This window comes from Candoia aspera, chromosome 3 (genome assembly GCF_035149785.1).
Source record: "Candoia aspera isolate rCanAsp1 chromosome 3, rCanAsp1.hap2, whole genome shotgun sequence".
NCBI classification, from domain to species: Eukaryota; Metazoa; Chordata; class Lepidosauria; order Squamata; family Boidae; genus Candoia; species Candoia aspera.
In genome coordinates, this window is record NC_086155.1 from 209,222,943 (window position 1) to 209,240,971 (window position 18,029).

At 57.4% G+C, this 18,029-nt stretch overlaps 1 protein-coding gene across 4 annotated transcripts in view; it reads right to left on the reverse strand.

Annotated features, from left to right (window-relative positions):
* The window catches only part of MROH1 (maestro heat like repeat family member 1), a 37,841-nt gene that overhangs the window by 12,506 nt on the left and 7,306 nt on the right, over positions 1-18,029 (reverse strand). Inside the window, exons 7-29 of one of the 4 annotated variants that reach the window (XM_063299783.1) lie at positions 16,677-16,817; positions 15,863-15,955; positions 15,535-15,613; positions 14,815-14,928; positions 13,094-13,167; positions 12,401-12,520; positions 11,199-11,309; positions 10,690-10,840; positions 10,204-10,244; positions 9,735-9,876; positions 5,932-5,984; positions 5,473-5,580; positions 5,076-5,195; positions 4,636-4,758; positions 4,414-4,560; positions 4,286-4,312; positions 2,578-2,700; positions 2,139-2,218; positions 1,689-1,824; positions 1,362-1,457; positions 1,159-1,263; positions 619-754; positions 180-292 (exon numbers count right to left, since the gene is read on the reverse strand). In XM_063299783.1, coding sequence (XP_063155853.1) covers positions 180-292; positions 619-754; positions 1,159-1,263; positions 1,362-1,457; positions 1,689-1,824; positions 2,139-2,218; positions 2,578-2,700; positions 4,286-4,312; positions 4,414-4,560; positions 4,636-4,758; positions 5,076-5,195; positions 5,473-5,580; positions 5,932-5,984; positions 9,735-9,876; positions 10,204-10,244; positions 10,690-10,840; positions 11,199-11,309; positions 12,401-12,520; positions 13,094-13,167; positions 14,815-14,928; positions 15,535-15,613; positions 15,863-15,955; positions 16,677-16,817 — 2,433 coding nt within the window. Of the gene's footprint in view, positions 1-179; positions 293-618; positions 755-1,158; positions 1,264-1,361; positions 1,458-1,688; positions 1,825-2,138; positions 2,219-2,577; positions 2,701-4,285; positions 4,313-4,413; positions 4,561-4,635; positions 4,759-5,075; positions 5,196-5,472; positions 5,581-5,931; positions 5,985-9,734; positions 9,877-10,203; positions 10,245-10,689; positions 10,841-11,198; positions 11,310-12,400; positions 12,521-13,093; positions 13,168-14,814; positions 14,929-15,534; positions 15,614-15,862; positions 15,956-16,676; positions 16,818-18,029 lie in introns of those variants that run through there. The other 3 variants (XM_063299780.1, XM_063299781.1, XR_010067684.1) reach the window with 3 other exon arrangements.

The window sequence follows — 18,029 nt, forward strand, 5'->3', positions numbered from 1 at the left end:
CCTGTCTGGAAACACTGAGAGACTTTAGGCAGCCCAGAGCAACGGGGCAAATCCGCCCCCTCCTGGAACTGCGACAGGACCCACTGCACCACCCGGTCTCGCCAGAGTGGAAGTGGCCCTCCCTGCAGGTGGTGGGTCGCCTCCAGAGCCCAGAGGCAGCCCAGAGGCTGGCTCGCTACCTTGGCGATGTTGCAGCATGTCTGGAAGAGGATGTTCACATCTGGATCCCTCAGGCCAGGCTTTAGGGCTTTCAGCTTCTCCACAGATTCATCCCTATGATCCTGGGAAAAGCCTACAAGAGAGCAGCAGACAGATCCACGGTGTCACGCAGCTGGCCCCCTCGCCACACCCGCTCCTGCCCCCCAGCCTGGGCAGCCCCCCTGGAGCAAACACCAGGCCGCAACGCACCCTGCCCGTTTGGGCCCCACGGCTTCTGGCCCTGGAATACGGCAATACAGCAAAGGAAACGCTGCTCTTTGCTGTCTGCCGAGAGGCGCCACACTGATGACAGAGAAAGGCACCTTTTCAGGCTCTTTGGGGCAGGACGCAGGATCAGCCAAGGGCTGGGAGGAGTGTGGGAGCAGCCCCCACCACCACAGGGGCTCAGCAGCCCGTTACCTTCGTAGCACAGCTGCACATAAAGGAGGGAATGAACGCAGTCCACCGCATGCTGGCGGACGCTGGGCAGAGAGTCGGTGCAGCGGGGAGCAAAGAGAGCCATCAGCAGCCCCAGGTTGTAGAAGGGGACCACCTTCTGCGCAAGGAAAGAGGCCGGTTGAGCCCCATGGCCAAAACCCACAGGCCAAGAGGTCACAGGGAAGGGGCGCAGCCAGGCCGGCCAGAGATCAGGAGAGCCTCTGGAGGCAGCTGCAGCTGTCCCGGGGAGCTGCAGCTGGCGCAACTCTGTTTCTGGGTCTGGAAGGACTGGCAACGCAAGACCAGGGCTGCCAGGAGCCACGCCTACCAACAAGCTCCCCTTCCCAGACCGAGGGCCTCGAGGCCTCAAGTCACACCCCCCTCCCCAAACACACAGGCCAGGCCCTCAGCCATCAGCTCCCGCCTGGCTTAAGCCGCCTGGCCCAGGCTGGCATCGGAAGACGAAGCAGCAGCCTGCCGAGGCGCAACGTGGGGGGGCAAAACCCCGTGAGCAGGACTCACACTGACATTCAGCTTCTCCCGGTAGAACAGCAGGAGGGCAGCGCTGACTTCCACGGCTCTCTCGCGCTCATGCTCTTTGGCAGACCTGATCCAGGGGCCCAGGTGCTGCGGAGAGAGCAGGCAGATGCAGCCCCAGAACCCCTCCCTTGGCCGCCAGAGGCCTCTCCCCACGCAGCTCCCTCGAGCGGCCCACAGGCCTCTACCTCGAATGTGGTCTGCAGGCCGTGTGGAGTCATGTGCCGGTGCAGGAGGCTCTTCAGCAGGTCCTGGAGGGCAGTGAGGGTGGCACACCAGAGGGGCTGTCAGAAGGAAGCAGGAGCCATTCAGCCGCAGGGGCCGGGCAGCAAGCTGAACGGCGGGGGAGAACGGGGTCTGGAGCAGCAGCGGACCTTAGCTCCCAATACCACGTGCAGAGGAGGAGAAACTTGGTGCCCGAAGGAGGGAGGGCTGGATGCCTGCAGGGGGCACCCACCAATCCCCGTCCGCCCACAAGATGGCGCAAAGGCCAGCGAGACTCCAGGCCCCGGTACCTCTTTCGTCCCAGCCTGGGCCTCGGACCCCTCTCCTTCCCTTGGCGTGTCCGGCGGAGGAAGAGGGAAGACGCTGTGGAGGCAGGTCTCCACCAGCTCCACCTTCTCAGCTTCGCTCAGGGGGGGCTCCAGGATGCTGCCAGGCAAGTTAAGGCTGGGAAAGGAGACTCTTCTGGAGGGGGCGCTGAAGCTGCTCAGACAACCACCCATGGAGAATCAGCCAGGGCCGCAACAGGGGCGCCCCCCCCCCAGCCCAAGGGAGAGATGTTAACGGTGGGGGGCCCTAGAGCAGGTCGACCATCAGAGGGGCCCTGCATAGCCAGGGTGGGCAGGCAGAGCTGCTCCCCAGTCTGGAGCCCACTGGGCGAGGTCATTCCATCCCCCAGAGCTGCCACCAGCCCCTTGTCCTTCCCCAGGCGCAACTGCGAGGAGGGAGGAAGGAAAGGATACACCAGGTACGTGCAGGCTGCCATGGCCTTCTGGCGGATGGGCGTTCGCAGGGAGTCCAGAGGCTCTGCCTTGATGAAGTCCTGCGGAGGAGGAGGAGGAGGAGGAGGAGGTGCTCCCGCGTGAGGCCCCAGCCGCCCTGCTCCGTCCCAGAGGGAGGCTCTCGCCCCTCCCTGCTGCAGGGGAGGGCAGGGCAGGGCAGGTCTCCGCAAGCAGCCCGGGCTCTCCTGAGGGGCGGGGAGCAGCAGCTGCTGTTGCATCAAGCAGCTTCTGGAAGGACCGCTGAGCTGTCCTCGTCCCCCATCGGCAGGAGGAGTGACTGGGATCGGCAGTTCTGCCAGGGCTGGAATCTGGGGGCATCGCTGCCCCGGGCCAGCCCCTGCATCGCGCCCGGGAGAGGAGCGGCCCCTGCTGTTGCTGGGAAAACCTTCCGGGCCCTCACCAGCATCTGTGCAACCACCTCCGCCTTGCGGGAGAGGTTGAAGTCCCCGGACTGGGTGCTGCTGCAGACGGCTTGGCTGATGAGGCAGACGCTGCGGATGAGGCAGAGCTTCAGGGTCGCGTCCTGGGGACGGAGAGCCCGGGGAGGCTGTGAGAGGCTGGAAAAGACACCGAGCAGGGACCGCTCCCCCCCCACGCTCCCTGGGGCCAACGCGGCAGGAGAGGAATTTGGCGGCACAGAAGGTTCCCAGGTATCCTGCTGGCCCTTCCTTCTTGCTGGACTTGAATGTGCTTCCGTCGCTAATTAAAGCATAACTGGAAGTTGGCGCTCTATGTCCAAAAGGCTCAGGGAGGCTACTGAAAGGGGGCGCGTGAGCCCCAAGAACCGCTCTTCTGGAAAGCCATCTTGTCACTCGGGCCTCCGTCAATCCAGGCCCGATTGTCAAGGGCCAGAAGGTGCCCCTTCCCCAGCGATTCCCCCGCCTGCAAGCTGGACTTTGTGCCGCCATTGCCAGAGCGGGCCTCAGGAGACATGGCAGCGGAGCCAAGGTGGGCCTCCTGGGGGTCCCAGGGAGGCTACCAGCCAGGGCCACAAACCACGGTGGCCGGGCTCCCACTGCACAAAGCTGCAGAGCAATCAGCTTCCTTCTGCCCAGCCGCTGTGGGCGAAGGCCTGGCCTGAGCAGGCACCCCAGCCAAAGGAACCCAGCCACCTCCGGGCACAGCTGCAGCCCACCCAGTTCCTTCGGCCTGCAAGCTCGAGGGAGGAGCGCGCATCCCACAGAGTTAGTGCAAAGACACCGGGAGGAAGGCGTTAGTAAGGAGAGCAGGGCCCTTCCCGAGAAGCGCCTCCCCTTCAGGGCCAGCCCTGCACGTGCCCTTCAGCTCTTCCCTTGGGGGGCGCTCAGGTGGGGCGGCCCTGGCCCCAGCCCCCCTCCTTGCCCCAGCAGCCAAGAGCCCATGCCCACGCTCACCGAGAGGAGGGTGGGCTGCTTGCTTGGGCCACCAAAGGCTCCCCTCCCCTCCCCAGGTCTGCTTGGCATCTCAAGGTTTAACCCATTTTGGGAAGGGCCTTGCAAGAAGCGACAGACCCTGGCACGCCCTGCCCCTGCCATCTCCACCATGCGCTGGCAGGGAGCGGAAGCTGCCTGGGCCCGAGAGGACCTGTTGTGGCAGCACCACCACTCTCAATGGCCCGGGACTCCCAGGGTCTTGTGCAAGGAGAGGGTCCTCTTCCAGCCCAGCACCTCACCCCCAGCCAGCACTTCTGCCAGTGAAGGAGAGCATCCCGCGTCCCCCCGCTTCTTTCTCACACAGACCAAAGTTGTTCCCGACATTCGTTCCAGTTTCAAAGTGCAGTCTGAACCTGGCAAAGGGGCTGCCCGATGCCCCCGGGCTTAAGACTAAAAGGTGAGGGGGGACTCCCCTCACCTTCCCCGCCTTGGGAACGCTTCCCTCAGAGGTCACCAGGGCCTCCGCAGGGAGGCAACCCCAAGACCTGCCTGACTGGCAAGCTGGTGCTGCCATCCCTCCGAATCCACTTGGCTCAGGACAGCCCTGCTGGCAGGGGGGCCGTGGTGAGCCAAGGGGAATCTACGGCCAGCTGGCGCCCAGCCGCCCCACCAGCTCTGTTGTGTTTCTGCTCCTTCTCCCCAAAGCTCTCAGAAAAAAAGAGGCAGATGGACAGGACAGAGAAGGGCAAGGTGTACCTTTGTTTCTACCTTTATTCCCAGAACCTGAGCAAAATAAAGGAAACAGGCATTAACAATTCCGAGCGCCAAAGCAGGGCCTGGCTGGCTACCAGCCATCCCTCCCGGCAGGATGCGGCCGGGCTCACCTTGGTGTTGAAGTAGAGGAAAATGTTCCGGAGGATATCGGCATCGATTCGGGCCAGGACCAGCTCTCTGGGCGCGTGCTTGGCCACGTAGCCGTAACACAAGATGAGGGTGCTCTTGACTTTCTCAGCTTCGTTGTCACTGCGGTCCTGGAGTTAGGCCACGAAACGTCAGAGGCAAAGACGCCCCCGCTGGACGCCCCCCCAGGACAGGAGGGCACGCACCTTGAAGATACTGAAGAGGCCGGCAGACTTTCTGAAGACATCCGACTTGACGAATTCCTCCAGCTTGGCCAGAGCCTCATCCAGGTGAGTGACGGCAGAAAAGCCCAGGCAGGCAGCCAGGCCCTGGCCAGGAGGAAGGGAGAACCAGGTCAGACTGTGCTGGAACATCCGGGGCCAGCAGCCATTGCCTTCCCAAGGAGAGAGCCGAGTCCTGGCTTGGCCTCCCAGAGTTGGCAAAGGTCTGATTCCAACAGGCTGCGTTCCCCAGGCCTCTCTGGAGGGTGCCCTTCCAGGCTGGCTTGGTTCTCACCATTCCTCCCATCCACACTCAGCCCAGACGGGGACACTCACCCCTTGGCCCCCTGCCCCATCCCGTTAGCCAGGAAGCCACGGGAGACCCAGCCCTCCTCCCCTGTGTGAGTTTCCACGCTGTGGCCTACCTCCCATTCCGCCTCCTCCTGGTATCGAGCCGTCTCCAGCAGGTCCTGAAGCTGTTTTCGCACCAAGTCCTTGTTCGCACAAGCAGCCAGGCCAACCCCAATGGCTTTGTAGAGGAAGTTCTGCAGGAGGACAAGGAGGACCCGTCCAAGGACTTGTGGCAACCCCCAGAATTCAAGGCATCACAGGAGCTGCGCAGAGCGCCCTCCATAAGGGAAGCCCCTTCGCCCTGCCCAAGCACGAGGGCTGAGCCCTGCTCCCCTGGCCTGAAGAGACTACCCCAGCCACGTGGCAAGAGGCCACCACTCCCCCCGGCCCAGGCCAACTCAGGACCCCCAAGCGATCACGAGCAGGGAAGGTGGGGCCAGCCCCTGCCCTCCAACCAACCCAACCGCAGACCTTCTCTGGAGACAAGCCGTTGTAGCCACTCAGCTGCCTGCACATCTCCAAGACCAGCTGGGAGGTCCAGGGCGTGTCTGAAATGGTGGCCAGGGTCTTCCGGAGGAACTGCGGGGAGAGACGTGCATTTTGAGGGCGGAATCAGCCGAGGGCGCCTGACAGTCCTGGCCCTGCTCAAAGTTCGTGTCTGTGTTTGGAAGGGATGGCGGCAGGGCAGGGCAGGGCACCCAGACTGGCACAACACACATGCATACATGCTTCTCTTCAAGCACAAAGGGGCAGTCCAGCTTCCTCCAGGGAACTAGATTACTACTAGGGATTGCAGCAGTTGTGCCCGCTGGGAAGTCCAAGGGAGGGCGGGATGTGGGTGGGTGATGCCCTGATGTGCTTGGGCTCCCTCGGGCCAGGCCCTGTGTGCCAAGCTTTTCCCCAGAACCTTGCGGGGAGGGGGCTGCTCACCTGAAGCAGCTGGTCCTGCCACTCCTTCAGAGACAGGGAAGCCTCGGTGTTTGCTGGAAAGACAAAGCTGCTTGGGCGACGAGGGGAACAGCCCCGAGCCCCGCCCCCCCACATCCCTCCGCTGTCCCCCACTCCAGCATGGCTGCGGAGCTGGCTCTTCCTGTTTATTCTTGCGAGCTGCAAGATTAGAAATCTCCAGCTCTAACCCCAATCAGATCATTGTTCCTCCAGCTTGCCCCCAGAGCCGAGGCAGGCCCCCACTCTCCCAGCCTTCCAAGAGGGAGTGAAGACCTGGCTCTGCCATCTTACTTGGAGCAGAAGAGGAGAATTATATGCATTTAAATTAAGATCTTTGGATTCATCATCTTGAATTTTATATTTTATATTCATATTTTTATGAAGAATTTTGCTTTTATGTATTTTAATCTGTAGTTATTTTAATTTTATTGTGAACCACCCAGAGTCATTCTTAGTGAGACAGGCTGTGACAAAATATGAAATATAAATAAAATCGTTCCCTCTTTTGTCATAGCAGGCACCCAGCGCCTGCTAGACGCTCAATCCTTGTTAATATGTAAGCTTCCTTGGCTGATGCCTAAATCGAAATTCTGGGGGTGGCAGGAGAAAGAGAGGTTGCAGGGTTATGAACTTGCCCAACAAAAGCAACCCCTGGTCAGCTGAATTCCAGAGACCATCCTCTCAGAATTTCGGTCCTGGCACCTCTTTTAATGCCCTCCTGTTTTGGCATCCATCCCACAAATTCTCAATTAGCCAGCAACACAAGAATTTCAGAAAATGGAGAGAAAAGATGGTCAACTGAACAGACTGCCTATCAGACCCCTCCGACCAAAAGGTTCACAGAACCCCTTATCGGAGCATCTTCCCTTAGTCTCTTATCACTGGGAACAGGCTCCGTGTTGCCAGATGGGAGGGGGCGCGGGATTGGAGTGTGAATTGGATTATTATGGCTAGGGATTGATGGTGTTCACACGTCAAGGCCAGAGAGAGGAGATACACCAGAGAAGCCACCTGGTTTGGGAAGGGGGGTGACATACTTTAGTGGGAAGTGGGGGAAAATGTAATTATGTGAACGTAGTTTTAAATGTAGGTTTGCGCAGGAACTCTCCATTTGCAGCTTTGCTCTTGTGCTGGTCATTTCGCTTCATTAAAACAGTAAAAGGAGCTTGGACTCTAGACTGTTACTGTGTGAATGCTTGAATGTGCCAGTGCTTACACTGCCTGCAAGCTCAGCGGGCAGACCTGGCAGTGCGGGACTCTTTTTGGGGACGCAGGCAGGCTTTTCCTGTTGCCCTAGAGTGCTTTCATGGATAGAAAACACTCAGAATCACCCCATTTGTACTTCGGAACGTCACCCCGTAGCCTGAGATCATCAACAGCGTTGGTGCTAATCCGGTAAGAGGAGACGGGAGTCCGGGGTACCACCATTTTCCAGACCATGCTGAAGCCCCTTTGGGACACTAGGTCGAGCCTTTCTCATTCCTAAATCATCCAATTTATGTATTTTTAAAGATTTGTACCTCAAGAGAAAATCTCCATAGCAAGAAGAAATGAAGCTCTTGCTGTTACTGTTAAACGTTGATGTCGCTGGATTACTCTTAAAATCTTCCTTTAGCTGCTGGCTTACTTCCCATGTAACATTTAAGGTGGACTGAGGGAAAGACAAGCACCTCCCCGTTCCTAGTTTTGTATCTAACTTGAAGGATGTTACTTTCTCTTACATGCTTAATTCGATGTTTTGAGTTTTCAGCCTTCTGCTTGCTTTCCCTGGACGCTGCATCTGCTGGTTTGCATACTTTTTGTTCTGTCAGTATCATTCAATACCTTCTGGAAGTCCTCCATAGGGAGCTAGATTTTACTTACTGGAGTATGGAAGACCTTAAGCGGACCATCTCAGGACTCTGTGCCGAGCTGCGTGCTGATTTCAAACAAATTCTCCATGAAACTACTCAAGCTATTTTGCAAGATGTTAGGGATATTATTTTTAAAAGGTATCTATCAGCTGACGGCTTTCTGAAAGGAGTGGCAGAGATATATCAAGGAGGAGGCATTTTCCCCAATCGTGAGAATCCAGAATGTGGAGGCATGCTGATGGGTATGTGCTGCCCAGGAAGGAGCTGCAATTTGACTCGCAAGGTAACAACTGGTCTGTTTGTCTCGGGGTTTATTTCGAGAATGGGATAGCTCTGGTATGGGGAAAGTTTCTTGCAGACTTGCTAAGGGGGGCACTCGGGCTCCTTGATTCATTTATAAAAAATGTCCTGTGTATAATATGTAGACAAACAAATGTTCTGGTTTACTATGAGGTGGGATAAGAAATTAAGAGTAAGTATGTGGATTGATTTCAAGGCTGTATGATTCTATTTTTCCATAATGATTCAAAGCTGGTTTGATTTTTTTAAGGTATAATAGAGGCAAAGAAGATGAATATGTTAAAGATTGTATGACTGAATGGGCTAAGAACTTTGGGTACTATATTATGATGGGAACATAGAACAATGGGAAAACATGTGGAACAAAGGTCTGAAATTCACTTGGAACTATAAATTGAAAGAGAATTTTTATAAAATGCTGTACCGTTATTTAACTCCTAATAAGCTGTCTAAAACGTGTAATGTTGGTTGGAAATGCTCACGGGGGAAGGAACTTTCTATCATTTATGGTGGACTTGTGGAAAAACTAAGAAATTCTGGAACCAAATATGTAGTATTATTCAAAAGATTCTTAAGGTGGACTTACAATTGAAACCAGAGCTGTTGGTTGGTTTGTTGGACCAACAGCTTGAAAAGCAACATGGAACTCTATAACATATATAACATATATATAACAGCAGCAAGACTCTTACATGCTCAAAGACAGAAGGATGCACCAATTCCCTCAATGGAGGACCAGATTGATGGAATTGGCACAAATGGCTAAACTGACAGCATTGATAAGAGAAAACGCCGTAACTAGATTCGTCTTCATCTGGAAGCTGCTCTTGGACTATTCGTTTGTAATGCAAAAGAATGAAGTCTTGATTTTGGGTTTTGATGACTGAATGGTTTGATGTTAGAGATACAATGTTACTAAATGTTTTATTAATAGTAAGGGATTAACTTTTAAGTACTTTTATACCTGTGCTGGAAAAGGTCAGAAGCCACTGCTCTGATATGCTTTTTTGCTTATTCCTGCACCGTTTTAGCTTTTCCTGTTTCTTTTTTAGACTTGTATTCTACCAGTCTTATATTCTGCGTTATGTACCTTAATTATATCTTGAACAATTAATAATAAAAAAATATTTAAAAAAAAGAATTTCAGAAAATGGAGGGGCCTTGGGCTGATCCAGGCACTCACTCAGGCCAATCACTTAGCATCCCACATTTTATTTGAAATGCACTCAAATCTGAGTGTGCTTCAAGCCTTATTTTTCCCCAGAACAGCAACTCACTAGCCTGGCACTTTCCCCGTCACCTTACGCTGTCTCTCAGGTGGAGGCAAGGGGACTGACCTGAAACCAGGCCCCCCACACCCAAAGGAAGAGACCCACTCTACATCAGGGACTTTCTGAGGAAGGAGAAGGGCATACACAGTTGATTACTGACTTAATCAATATTTGATGCAGCCAGCAATAAAACCGGTCAGTCGAGGCAGAAGCCATTTCAGTCCGTCCCATTTACAGAAAAGTGCAAAAGAGAGAAAGGACCACATCGGCCAGTTGCAGCGAGAAGAAAGCCAGGTAGGGGAGACCTTGGGGAGGCTTGCTCCAGGCTGGTGGGGGCCTGCAGGGCCGCCTCCCGCCTTACCTTCCAGATGCTGCAGCAAAGCAGGGATCTTCTTGCTCCACAGTGGCTCGGCTGCTTTGTGGATGCTGAGGTGCAGGACATGCAGCAGACGCAGGGCCGCTGCCCCACGGCCCTCCCCGACATATGGCTGGGAAGCGGCGATCTGCCTCAGGAGGGAGGGAGCAAGAGAATGGGGTGGTGGTCTTGTGGGGTCTTGCCCCAGACCCAGGTGGAGAGGACTCTGCAAGCGCATCTGCTTGGGGAGCCCGGAAGGCAGGGCCCACAGCAAAACCCTGCTGCCCGGGGCGAAGGCAGAAAACGGCCCCTGGTGCCCTGCAACATGGAAGGGAGTGGAGGCCATTTTTCTTGCACATGCCCAGCAGAAGGCAGAGGGAGCCCATTCCAGGGTTTCTTAACACCCGGTCACCCACCCCTTTGTCCCTCCAAGCAGAGGGCTGTTCTCCACTCCTGCCGCCTCCCTTCTACTCACCAGCAGCCTTGGCATTAACGCATGGGGAGACGGGAGGTTTGCTGCAAACAAAGAACAATCCTTAAGGAACAGCTTTTGCAGGGGTGGGGGGAGCCCAGCTGCCTCACCCCACACAGGACTGCCCTGAGCAAAAGAGGCAGTGAGTTTTTTCCAGGGCATCCCAGTTCCAAGCACAGGAGCCCCGCATGGGCCACGCCAGGCCAGCCACTCTGGGCTGCCCTAGCCAGCGTGGGGACAGATGGCCAGGAGTGCAGGGGGAAGCCCTCCCTGGGGCCCTGCACCTCCAAGGGGGAGCAGAGCAGGAAAGGGAACAGGCGGGCCCAGCCCCGCATCCCCAGGGACGGGACGGCCCGCTCCCACCTGCTGCGAGAGACCCGCTGGAGCTGCCTCCCCCCCAGGGCTGAGCTGGCCTCCTGCTTCAGCAAGAGACTCTTTCCCCCAATGCTCCCCCAATGCCCCCCCGCTTGCCCCCAAGCCAGTACGAACCCCCGGAGTCGGAGTCGGAGAGGAGCTGCAGGTCCGAGTCCCCCTGCTCCTGCCTCTGCGCCGCCAGGGAGAGGAGGCTCTTGCACAGGGGGGTCAGGGCGTGGGTCAGGGCCACGGGGATCACGAAGGCCAGCAGGGAGGGCCAGAGCACCTGCGGGGAGAACACGGCAAAGACCTTTTGCCCTCCACCGGCTCAGCCGGCAGAAGTGGCAACAGAGCCTGTTCGGGGAAGGAACAGCCCGTAAGGAAGCAGCCTGCCACCTCCCGCGCCCGGCTGCAAAAAAGCCTTGGCAGGACCCCTCTGCCCAGCCAAAGGACCAAGAGCAGCAGAACCTGCAAAGGCCTCCCTGCATCATGTTTCAGGCATCAAGAGGCGGCTGTGGCAACCAGGCCCCTCAAGAGGGCTCAATGGCAAATTCCAGCAGCCCCAGCCACCGACCCGCCCTGGCCCCATGATCTGCCCCATGGGAGCCACCGACCCCAGCAGCCACTTCCTTTGGCAGACTCACGTCGACCATTCTGTCCACGGTGCTGCTGAGGAGGAAGAGGGTGCTGGTGCTGATGCTCCTGAGCTGGCTGTCTGTCACCTCCTCCGGATCCAGGGGGTGCTGCTGGGGGACCTGGGGGAGGACCGGGTGGTGGGGGCCGGCTCCCACAAGCTCCGGCTAGAAGGGGGGACAGTGCTCCCACCCTGCCCGAGCCTGTCCTTGACCTCCTGTAGGGCTCCCCTTCCATTCCTTCCCAGCACAGCCACCCTCCGAGCAGGGAACACCAGGGCCAGGGAAGGCCCCCTGCCACCGCCCAGCCTGCACAACAGAGTGGCTGAACCACTTCACTTTTGCGGGGCGAGGGGAGCCCAGCTGCCTCACCACACACAAGGCTGCCCTGAGCAGAAGAGGCAGTGAGCGTTTTCCAGGGCATCCCTGGAGAAAAAAGACGAGTCACATCAGAGAGCAACCCATGCAAGTTTGGGTGTTAATACTTCGGTCATTGTCCTGAACGGATGGCTGGGGTCTTCCTGGTTTTATGGCAGGAAAGGCAAAACTGGGGAAGAACCTGGGAAAAATTTATTTTACCAACATGCGTGGGATTCCCCCTCGGGCCAGCACATTTTGCATTTGCATTTTGCCTCCTGCTGGAAACCAAACCGGCCTCCGCATTTTTGTCTTTCCAAAGCTTTTAAGAGGGGAATTGTTTCAGAGCGCCTGGGGACGATAAACGGACATCACTGGTCCATTACTCCAGCTGTTGTCACTGGATTTCACGTTATTTTACAACTGCAAGATTTGTCTTCTGGCTGTCTGAATTGTCATGCCATTCCATTGTTGGCTGGCATATGGCCATTGCTATTGTAAGCACCAAGAGTCTCCGGATGGCAGGGGGTATAAATCCAGTCCATCGACATGACCTTTTCATGGTTCTGGCCAACTAAATGACTTTCCCAACACCCACAAAATTGAGAGACTCGTTCTACAAGCTCTGGTGCTGTTGTCCTGTCCCTGCAGAGAGAGCCGGCTGCTTCTCTGCCCCCTCCAGGAAGCTGGCAATCACCACATAGTCCATGTTTGGGCAGGCTGGTGACATCCCAAGGAACCTCTGCCTTGGCTCCCTCTCCCAGGCCTTCTTCCTCCGGCCCAGCCCCTGACCTGTGGGGCCAGGTCTCATGAGGGGCAGGGAGACCTAGGCCACAGGGGCAATTCCAGGGCCTCACCTGGTCAGCAGGAAGGGCGCACTGGCGGACAAGGAACTCAATCAAGGCTTCTCCACCTGGCTGCTCCAGGTAGCCGTGATGGGCCATGGCGCTGATCATTTGCACCATGGCCCGTTTCACCTGCAGAGAAGCAAGGAGGGAGGTTGCCCATCTTCCAGGCCCACAGACGGCAACTGTCAGGAGACGGAAGCAATGAGCTAAGCGCAAGCATGGTGCAAAATTCTGCCACCCACTGGGCTCCTCTTCTGGGGGCGCCACATTCCGGCTAAACATTAAGAGGGCCTCCAGAGAGTAAGTTCCCAGATTGCGTGGGGTGGCCAGCTCTCCTTCGCAGAGGCTGGACAGACAGCAGTCCATCAGGGAAGGGGCGGCAGAGGGGGATCCTGTGTAAGGCGACGAGATCAGCAAGGCTCTGCCAACGCAGCCACTTGGAGGAGGAGGAAGAGTCAGCCAGGCATTCTCAAACTTCCCTGTGCCCCTCTTTCACAGGAATTCACGCCCCCCCTCAAGCTGGCAAGGGTGAGCCCCAATCCTTGCTGCACCTGCAACAGAATATCAGCCACATCCCTCAGAAGGGCCAGGCAGGCCTTTGCACGGCAGGGACTCAGCCGAGCAGCCACTCAGCAGCCTGCAGAGGGAAGGAAATGGGGGCAGCTGGGTGGCGGGGGGCCACTCCTTTTGCCTTCAGCTCACCTTGTTGCTGTGGTCCTGCAGAGGGAGCTTCATGGAAGAGAGGAGGAACGGCTTCTTCATCTCCATCTGAGAGACTGGGCAGAAGAGAGCAGAAGCTAAACACAAAGCTGTTTCCTGCTGTTGCCCTGCAACCCACCCAGATGCCCACTTTGCCCTCCCATCTGCACCAACAGCACCATTGCAGGTCCCAACGAGGGCACACACAAGATTAGAGGTGCCTTCACATGCTCTTCCTCCACTGCAATTTGTGCCATCATCTGCCAGCAAAACCCCTCTAGATTCTACACAGGACACACAGACCAAACCAAACTTTGTGCAAACGAATTCACGGACACAAGCTCATCATCAGGACTTGGGACAAAGTAGTAGCAGAGGAGTTCATGCTCCCAGAATGCTCAGTGGCCAACCTCAGAGTGACCATTTTGGAAAAACGGGACTTCAACAGCACCACTGAGCAAGAGATTGCCGAACTCAGGCACAGGCAAAGCTTTTGGGCCACCTCAGAAGGTCTCAACCAACACAAAGGCTTTGAACACATTACAATTGGTGACTTGATAAGACATTTGTAACCTACCTTCCCCCCCTCCCCCCATCCATTCCTCCGACATCACCCAATTTAATCCGACGCCAGTCTAGCCACTCCACGCATCCGATCAAGGGAGCTGCAGCTCGCAAAAGCCTTTGAATGCAAAGCGATCGGAAAGGGGGCTGCCACGGACTATCTGGGCTCTCCTCTTTCAACATCCATCTAGTGGGTCCCCCTGAACATGGGGGGGAGGCAGGGGGGAGCCTCAGGTCCACAGCCAAGGCCACCCCAGAGGAAGGAAACCAGGAGCTCCTGGCCCAGCCCCAGACCGAGCCTTGCAAGTCCAATTGCAACTACTCGGGAGCCAGCCACGAGCACTTGCCAGCCAGCTCCTGCTGGAGCCTCCCCGCACAATGCTTCCTTCCTTTGGCAGCCAACTTTCTCTGAGGGAGACCCACTCCCAGCAGAGCCTGGCCTTCCCTAAAACATGGCACCGCCAGAGCCTCCTCCTGTACCAGGAACCCTCCTGTAGGATTTTCCTGAAGAGCAAAACACCCACCACTGTCAGCCTTCCCAGGTAGACCAGACTGGAAGCACAACCAGATGAACTAAATCTACCTTATTGTAACGCTACATTAACAGAACCTTGCAAGCCCGAAAGTACGATTCTGCTGCCGTCACCCTAGCCCATGGAACTAGGGAGGGCCCCTGCTGAGCCTCCAGCCTCGCCCACACTCCCGCTGCAGGCTATGCCGTCTCTTATCTGACTGTTCCCTTGACAGCATCTCTTCTTCACCCTGTCTCCCAAGGTCTTTCCCACACACCATTACAGCCGCAGACCCCTGAGGGGACGGAAGCACAACTCCCCACTTCTAGCAGCCCCAGGGGATCCCTGCAGGAGCTGCCAAGGGAAACCTGTTCCTCCTTGCCAGGCTGCTAGCAGGAGGGTGAGGAGGCCTGTCAGCCCCACTGGCAACCAAGGGCCAAAGAGGGAAGAGGCAGGTCTCAGGCAGGCTGGGCTCCGCACTTGAGGCCTGAGAGCCCCATAGGTCGGGGGGACGTCTTCAGAGCAGTGGTGCCCAGACCCACCCTCGCCTAGCGTTTCCTTCCTCCTGCCCTCCAAGGTGGATATGCAACCCCTCCCACCACGGTTCTGCTGCCCCAAATTAGCAGCCGGCTCGCCCTCCCCACTTACGGGCACTGTTGATTATCTGCCGCAGGATGGTCAGTGTTCCAACCCGCGCCTTCTCGTTGCCGGACTCCAGCTTTGGAAGCAGAAATCCAAGTAGGCGGTCAGGGAATGAAGCGGCTGCAAGAGATGGAAGCCGCCCAAAGGTCACTGCTGGCAGCAGGGAGGCGCAAGCCCATCCAGACACCCACGGCCTTGCAGACAGCCAGACGCTGGACGTGCCAGCCACCCCTGCGCACCTGCCAGTTCTGACGCAGGGCCTCCTGCAGGCCCCAAGGAGGATGGCTGCCAAGGGGCCACAGAGAGCCGCCCCTCCCATCTCAAAGGCTGGAGGGAGCGTTTAACACGCTTGAGAAAGTCAAGGGGAAAAGGAGGAAACAGGCCCGTCTGGCCACCTTGGAGCACAAGAGACACATCCGTGGCAGGTAGGAAGTCGGAACAGCCCCCAGAGAAAAAGGCTGGCCAGGAAAACCCCTCCCTCACCTCAACGGAAGGAGGTGGACATCATGTGTGTGGCTAGCAAACCCCACCCCAGATCCCCAAGATGGTAGCCTACAAGCAAGAATGGCCACCAAAGTCCACCCGTCCAGTTGTGAGGATGAGACTGGAGCGTAGAGAAGCTCTCCTGCTGAAAGACCACTGGGGTTCCCGGCCCCCGGACTAGCGACCCCAGCTTCCGGGCCACCAGCATGAGCCCGCCCCCCTGCATGAGGGAGGTTCTCTCACCTAAGACAATGAAGCAGCGAAGGACCTCGTTGTGATTCTTCAGTGGGACAGGCATGGATGAGTCCAGAGGGGCACAGAGCTGCCAGGGGGGGCGGAGGAGAGGAGAACATAAGACAGGGGTGGGGGAGAGGAGCACCGGCTTCACCTGGTCGTAAGGAACCAACTGTGCCCTGTGGGGCTGGCCTGGCGAAGCTCCTGGGATGCCAGATGTTCTGCCACAGGGGTCAGGGATGGGGGAGGCTCGGAGCCTGCGACCAAGCTTGGTGTCATCACAACAACGTGGCTGGGAGGGACAGGCGGGGCCAGCTCGTCTGGCCAGCCCCCCTACCTGGAGGTGGAGGGCCCCGAGGAGGACTTCCAGCTGCGTGTCTAGAGTCCGGCTACCGATATTGACCGACGCTTCCAGGATCTGGCACAGGCTCTGTCCGAGGGAGCACATAACAACAGTTACCCCCACCCTCTTGGGAACTGCGTATCCCACACTTATTCCATGCCCACATGAGGTCCCCAACACCTGCAGTCTGCCTCATCAGCTTCTCCGGGTAGGAGGAGAGCTGGGCTTGTCAGCTGCTCATCCAAATGTTTCCTCTGCCTGCACTAATTTCTTCCAGAACTTGATTTAACCGATTTCAAGATTCTAATTTCTCCTGCAGGACATTTTCTGAATCAAGTAAACCGTGCTCGCCTTAGAAGCCTCGGTTGCAGCCTTATGGGCTTGGTAGTACCGGCTTCCAAATGTGGCGGAGGATGGCTCCGCTGCCTCCAAGCGAGGACGGCCCGTGCTGCGGACTGGCTGGAGGACGGACCCACCCTGGCTGTGCCTGGACTGGGCGCCCAACCCCTCGCCCGGAGCTGCTCTCTCTCAGATGAAGGGAGGCAGCCCACAAACAGCTACTCCCCGAAAACGGGCCTTTGCACACTTCGCCCTGCAACTCCCTTAATGCCAGTCAGGGACCGAAGGCCACCGCAGCCAAAGCCGCAAGTGCCATGCAGCCCAGGAAGTGAATTTCCCCAGGGGAGGCAAGGGACGGCAAGGTCTACATGGGGGACAGGCTGCTCGAGGCCCAAGGCCCCCAACGCTCAGACCCTCCGCCCGGCCCATGCCCCAGCCCAACCAGGCGTCGCCCCGTGTGCCGGCATACCTTGGAGACGTGGTAGGCCTCTGCGGGCTTCCTGTACAGAGCCAGAATGCCGGGGACGAGGCGGGGGAGCTGCTCCTCCAGCTTCTCACTGGGCATCAGGTGGCTCATGGGGCCCAGGGCCCCCACGACCGCAAGCCTCAGCTGCAGAGACAGGCGGGGAGGTCATCCCGATCCCCTCAAGGGGAAGGCAGCAGGGCCCGCCTCCACCGCAGAGGGAGCAGAGCTCAAGAGGGCGGTGGAGTGGCCCCTGGCCCCTGGCCTTGGAGAGGGCCATCAGCGAGGGGAACCGCTGAACAGGCAGGCCCTTCCTTCTGTGCCCACTGAGGTACGCGGGAGGGAGAGGTGCAGCCGAGACAGTGTCGTCCAGGACTCGAAAGGTCCACTCAGAGGTCATTCCTCACAAAGCTGGAACCCCAGAAAGGACTCTAAGCAGGGCCGCCAGGACTCCAAAATCCAGCAGAGTTGGGATGCTTCATTGAGCCACGCCCCATCCTTACACTCCTTACCCCCTTCCCCTTTCAGACCCTGCCCAGCTCTTCTCAGTCCATCAAAGAACGCCTCTCCTGCCCAGGGCTTCCCCGGCAACTGGCACGCCTGCATCCATCATACTGCTCTTTGGGGGCGAGCAAAATGACGATGCAAAGCGCAAGAGGCAGGGGGACTGAGCCAAAGAAGTGAAAGACAGACAAGAAAAGGAAATGGAGCTTGAACCAGCTCACACCGATGCCGCTCCTCCTCCCTCTCCCTGCCTTTCACGCCTTGCCAACCATCCTTGCTGTACTTTTTCACCCTTTACATCTAACTCGCAATCGTTCCGTCTTCTCTGTCAAACGCAACCATCCCGGACTTGGATACGTTAATCTTCCAATACGTATCCCTCTCATACATACAACCGAGCGAACTTCGGCTGCGAAACGCACAGGTTCTCGGCCAGCAACAGCGTCGTCTGCGTATGAAAGCGCACCAGCATTCGTGTCCCTGACCGACAGGCCTCCCCCACCCCAAGGACGCCTCCCGCCTTCGCCCATGAGCGCTTTCCACAGCCAAGGGGTCATCACCCACCCGAGTCCAACTCCCTGCTCGCTGTTGATGGTCCAGCTATTCTCGAGATACCTGGCTTCCATCAAACCCTCTTCTGACCACGTTCAGCCACCAGCCTCCAACCCCACACTCGCCCAAAGCGTTTCCCATTTCAACCCGTAGAATATGCTTTCTTTTTGCATTTGTACCCTTCTCAAGGACCTGCCAAGGAGGAAAAACCTAGCCTGCAATTCCCACATTTTGTCCCCATATCCTGATCAGAATCCTGGGAAAGATGTTCCCAGCACACGCAGACCAGGAACGGGGAATCTG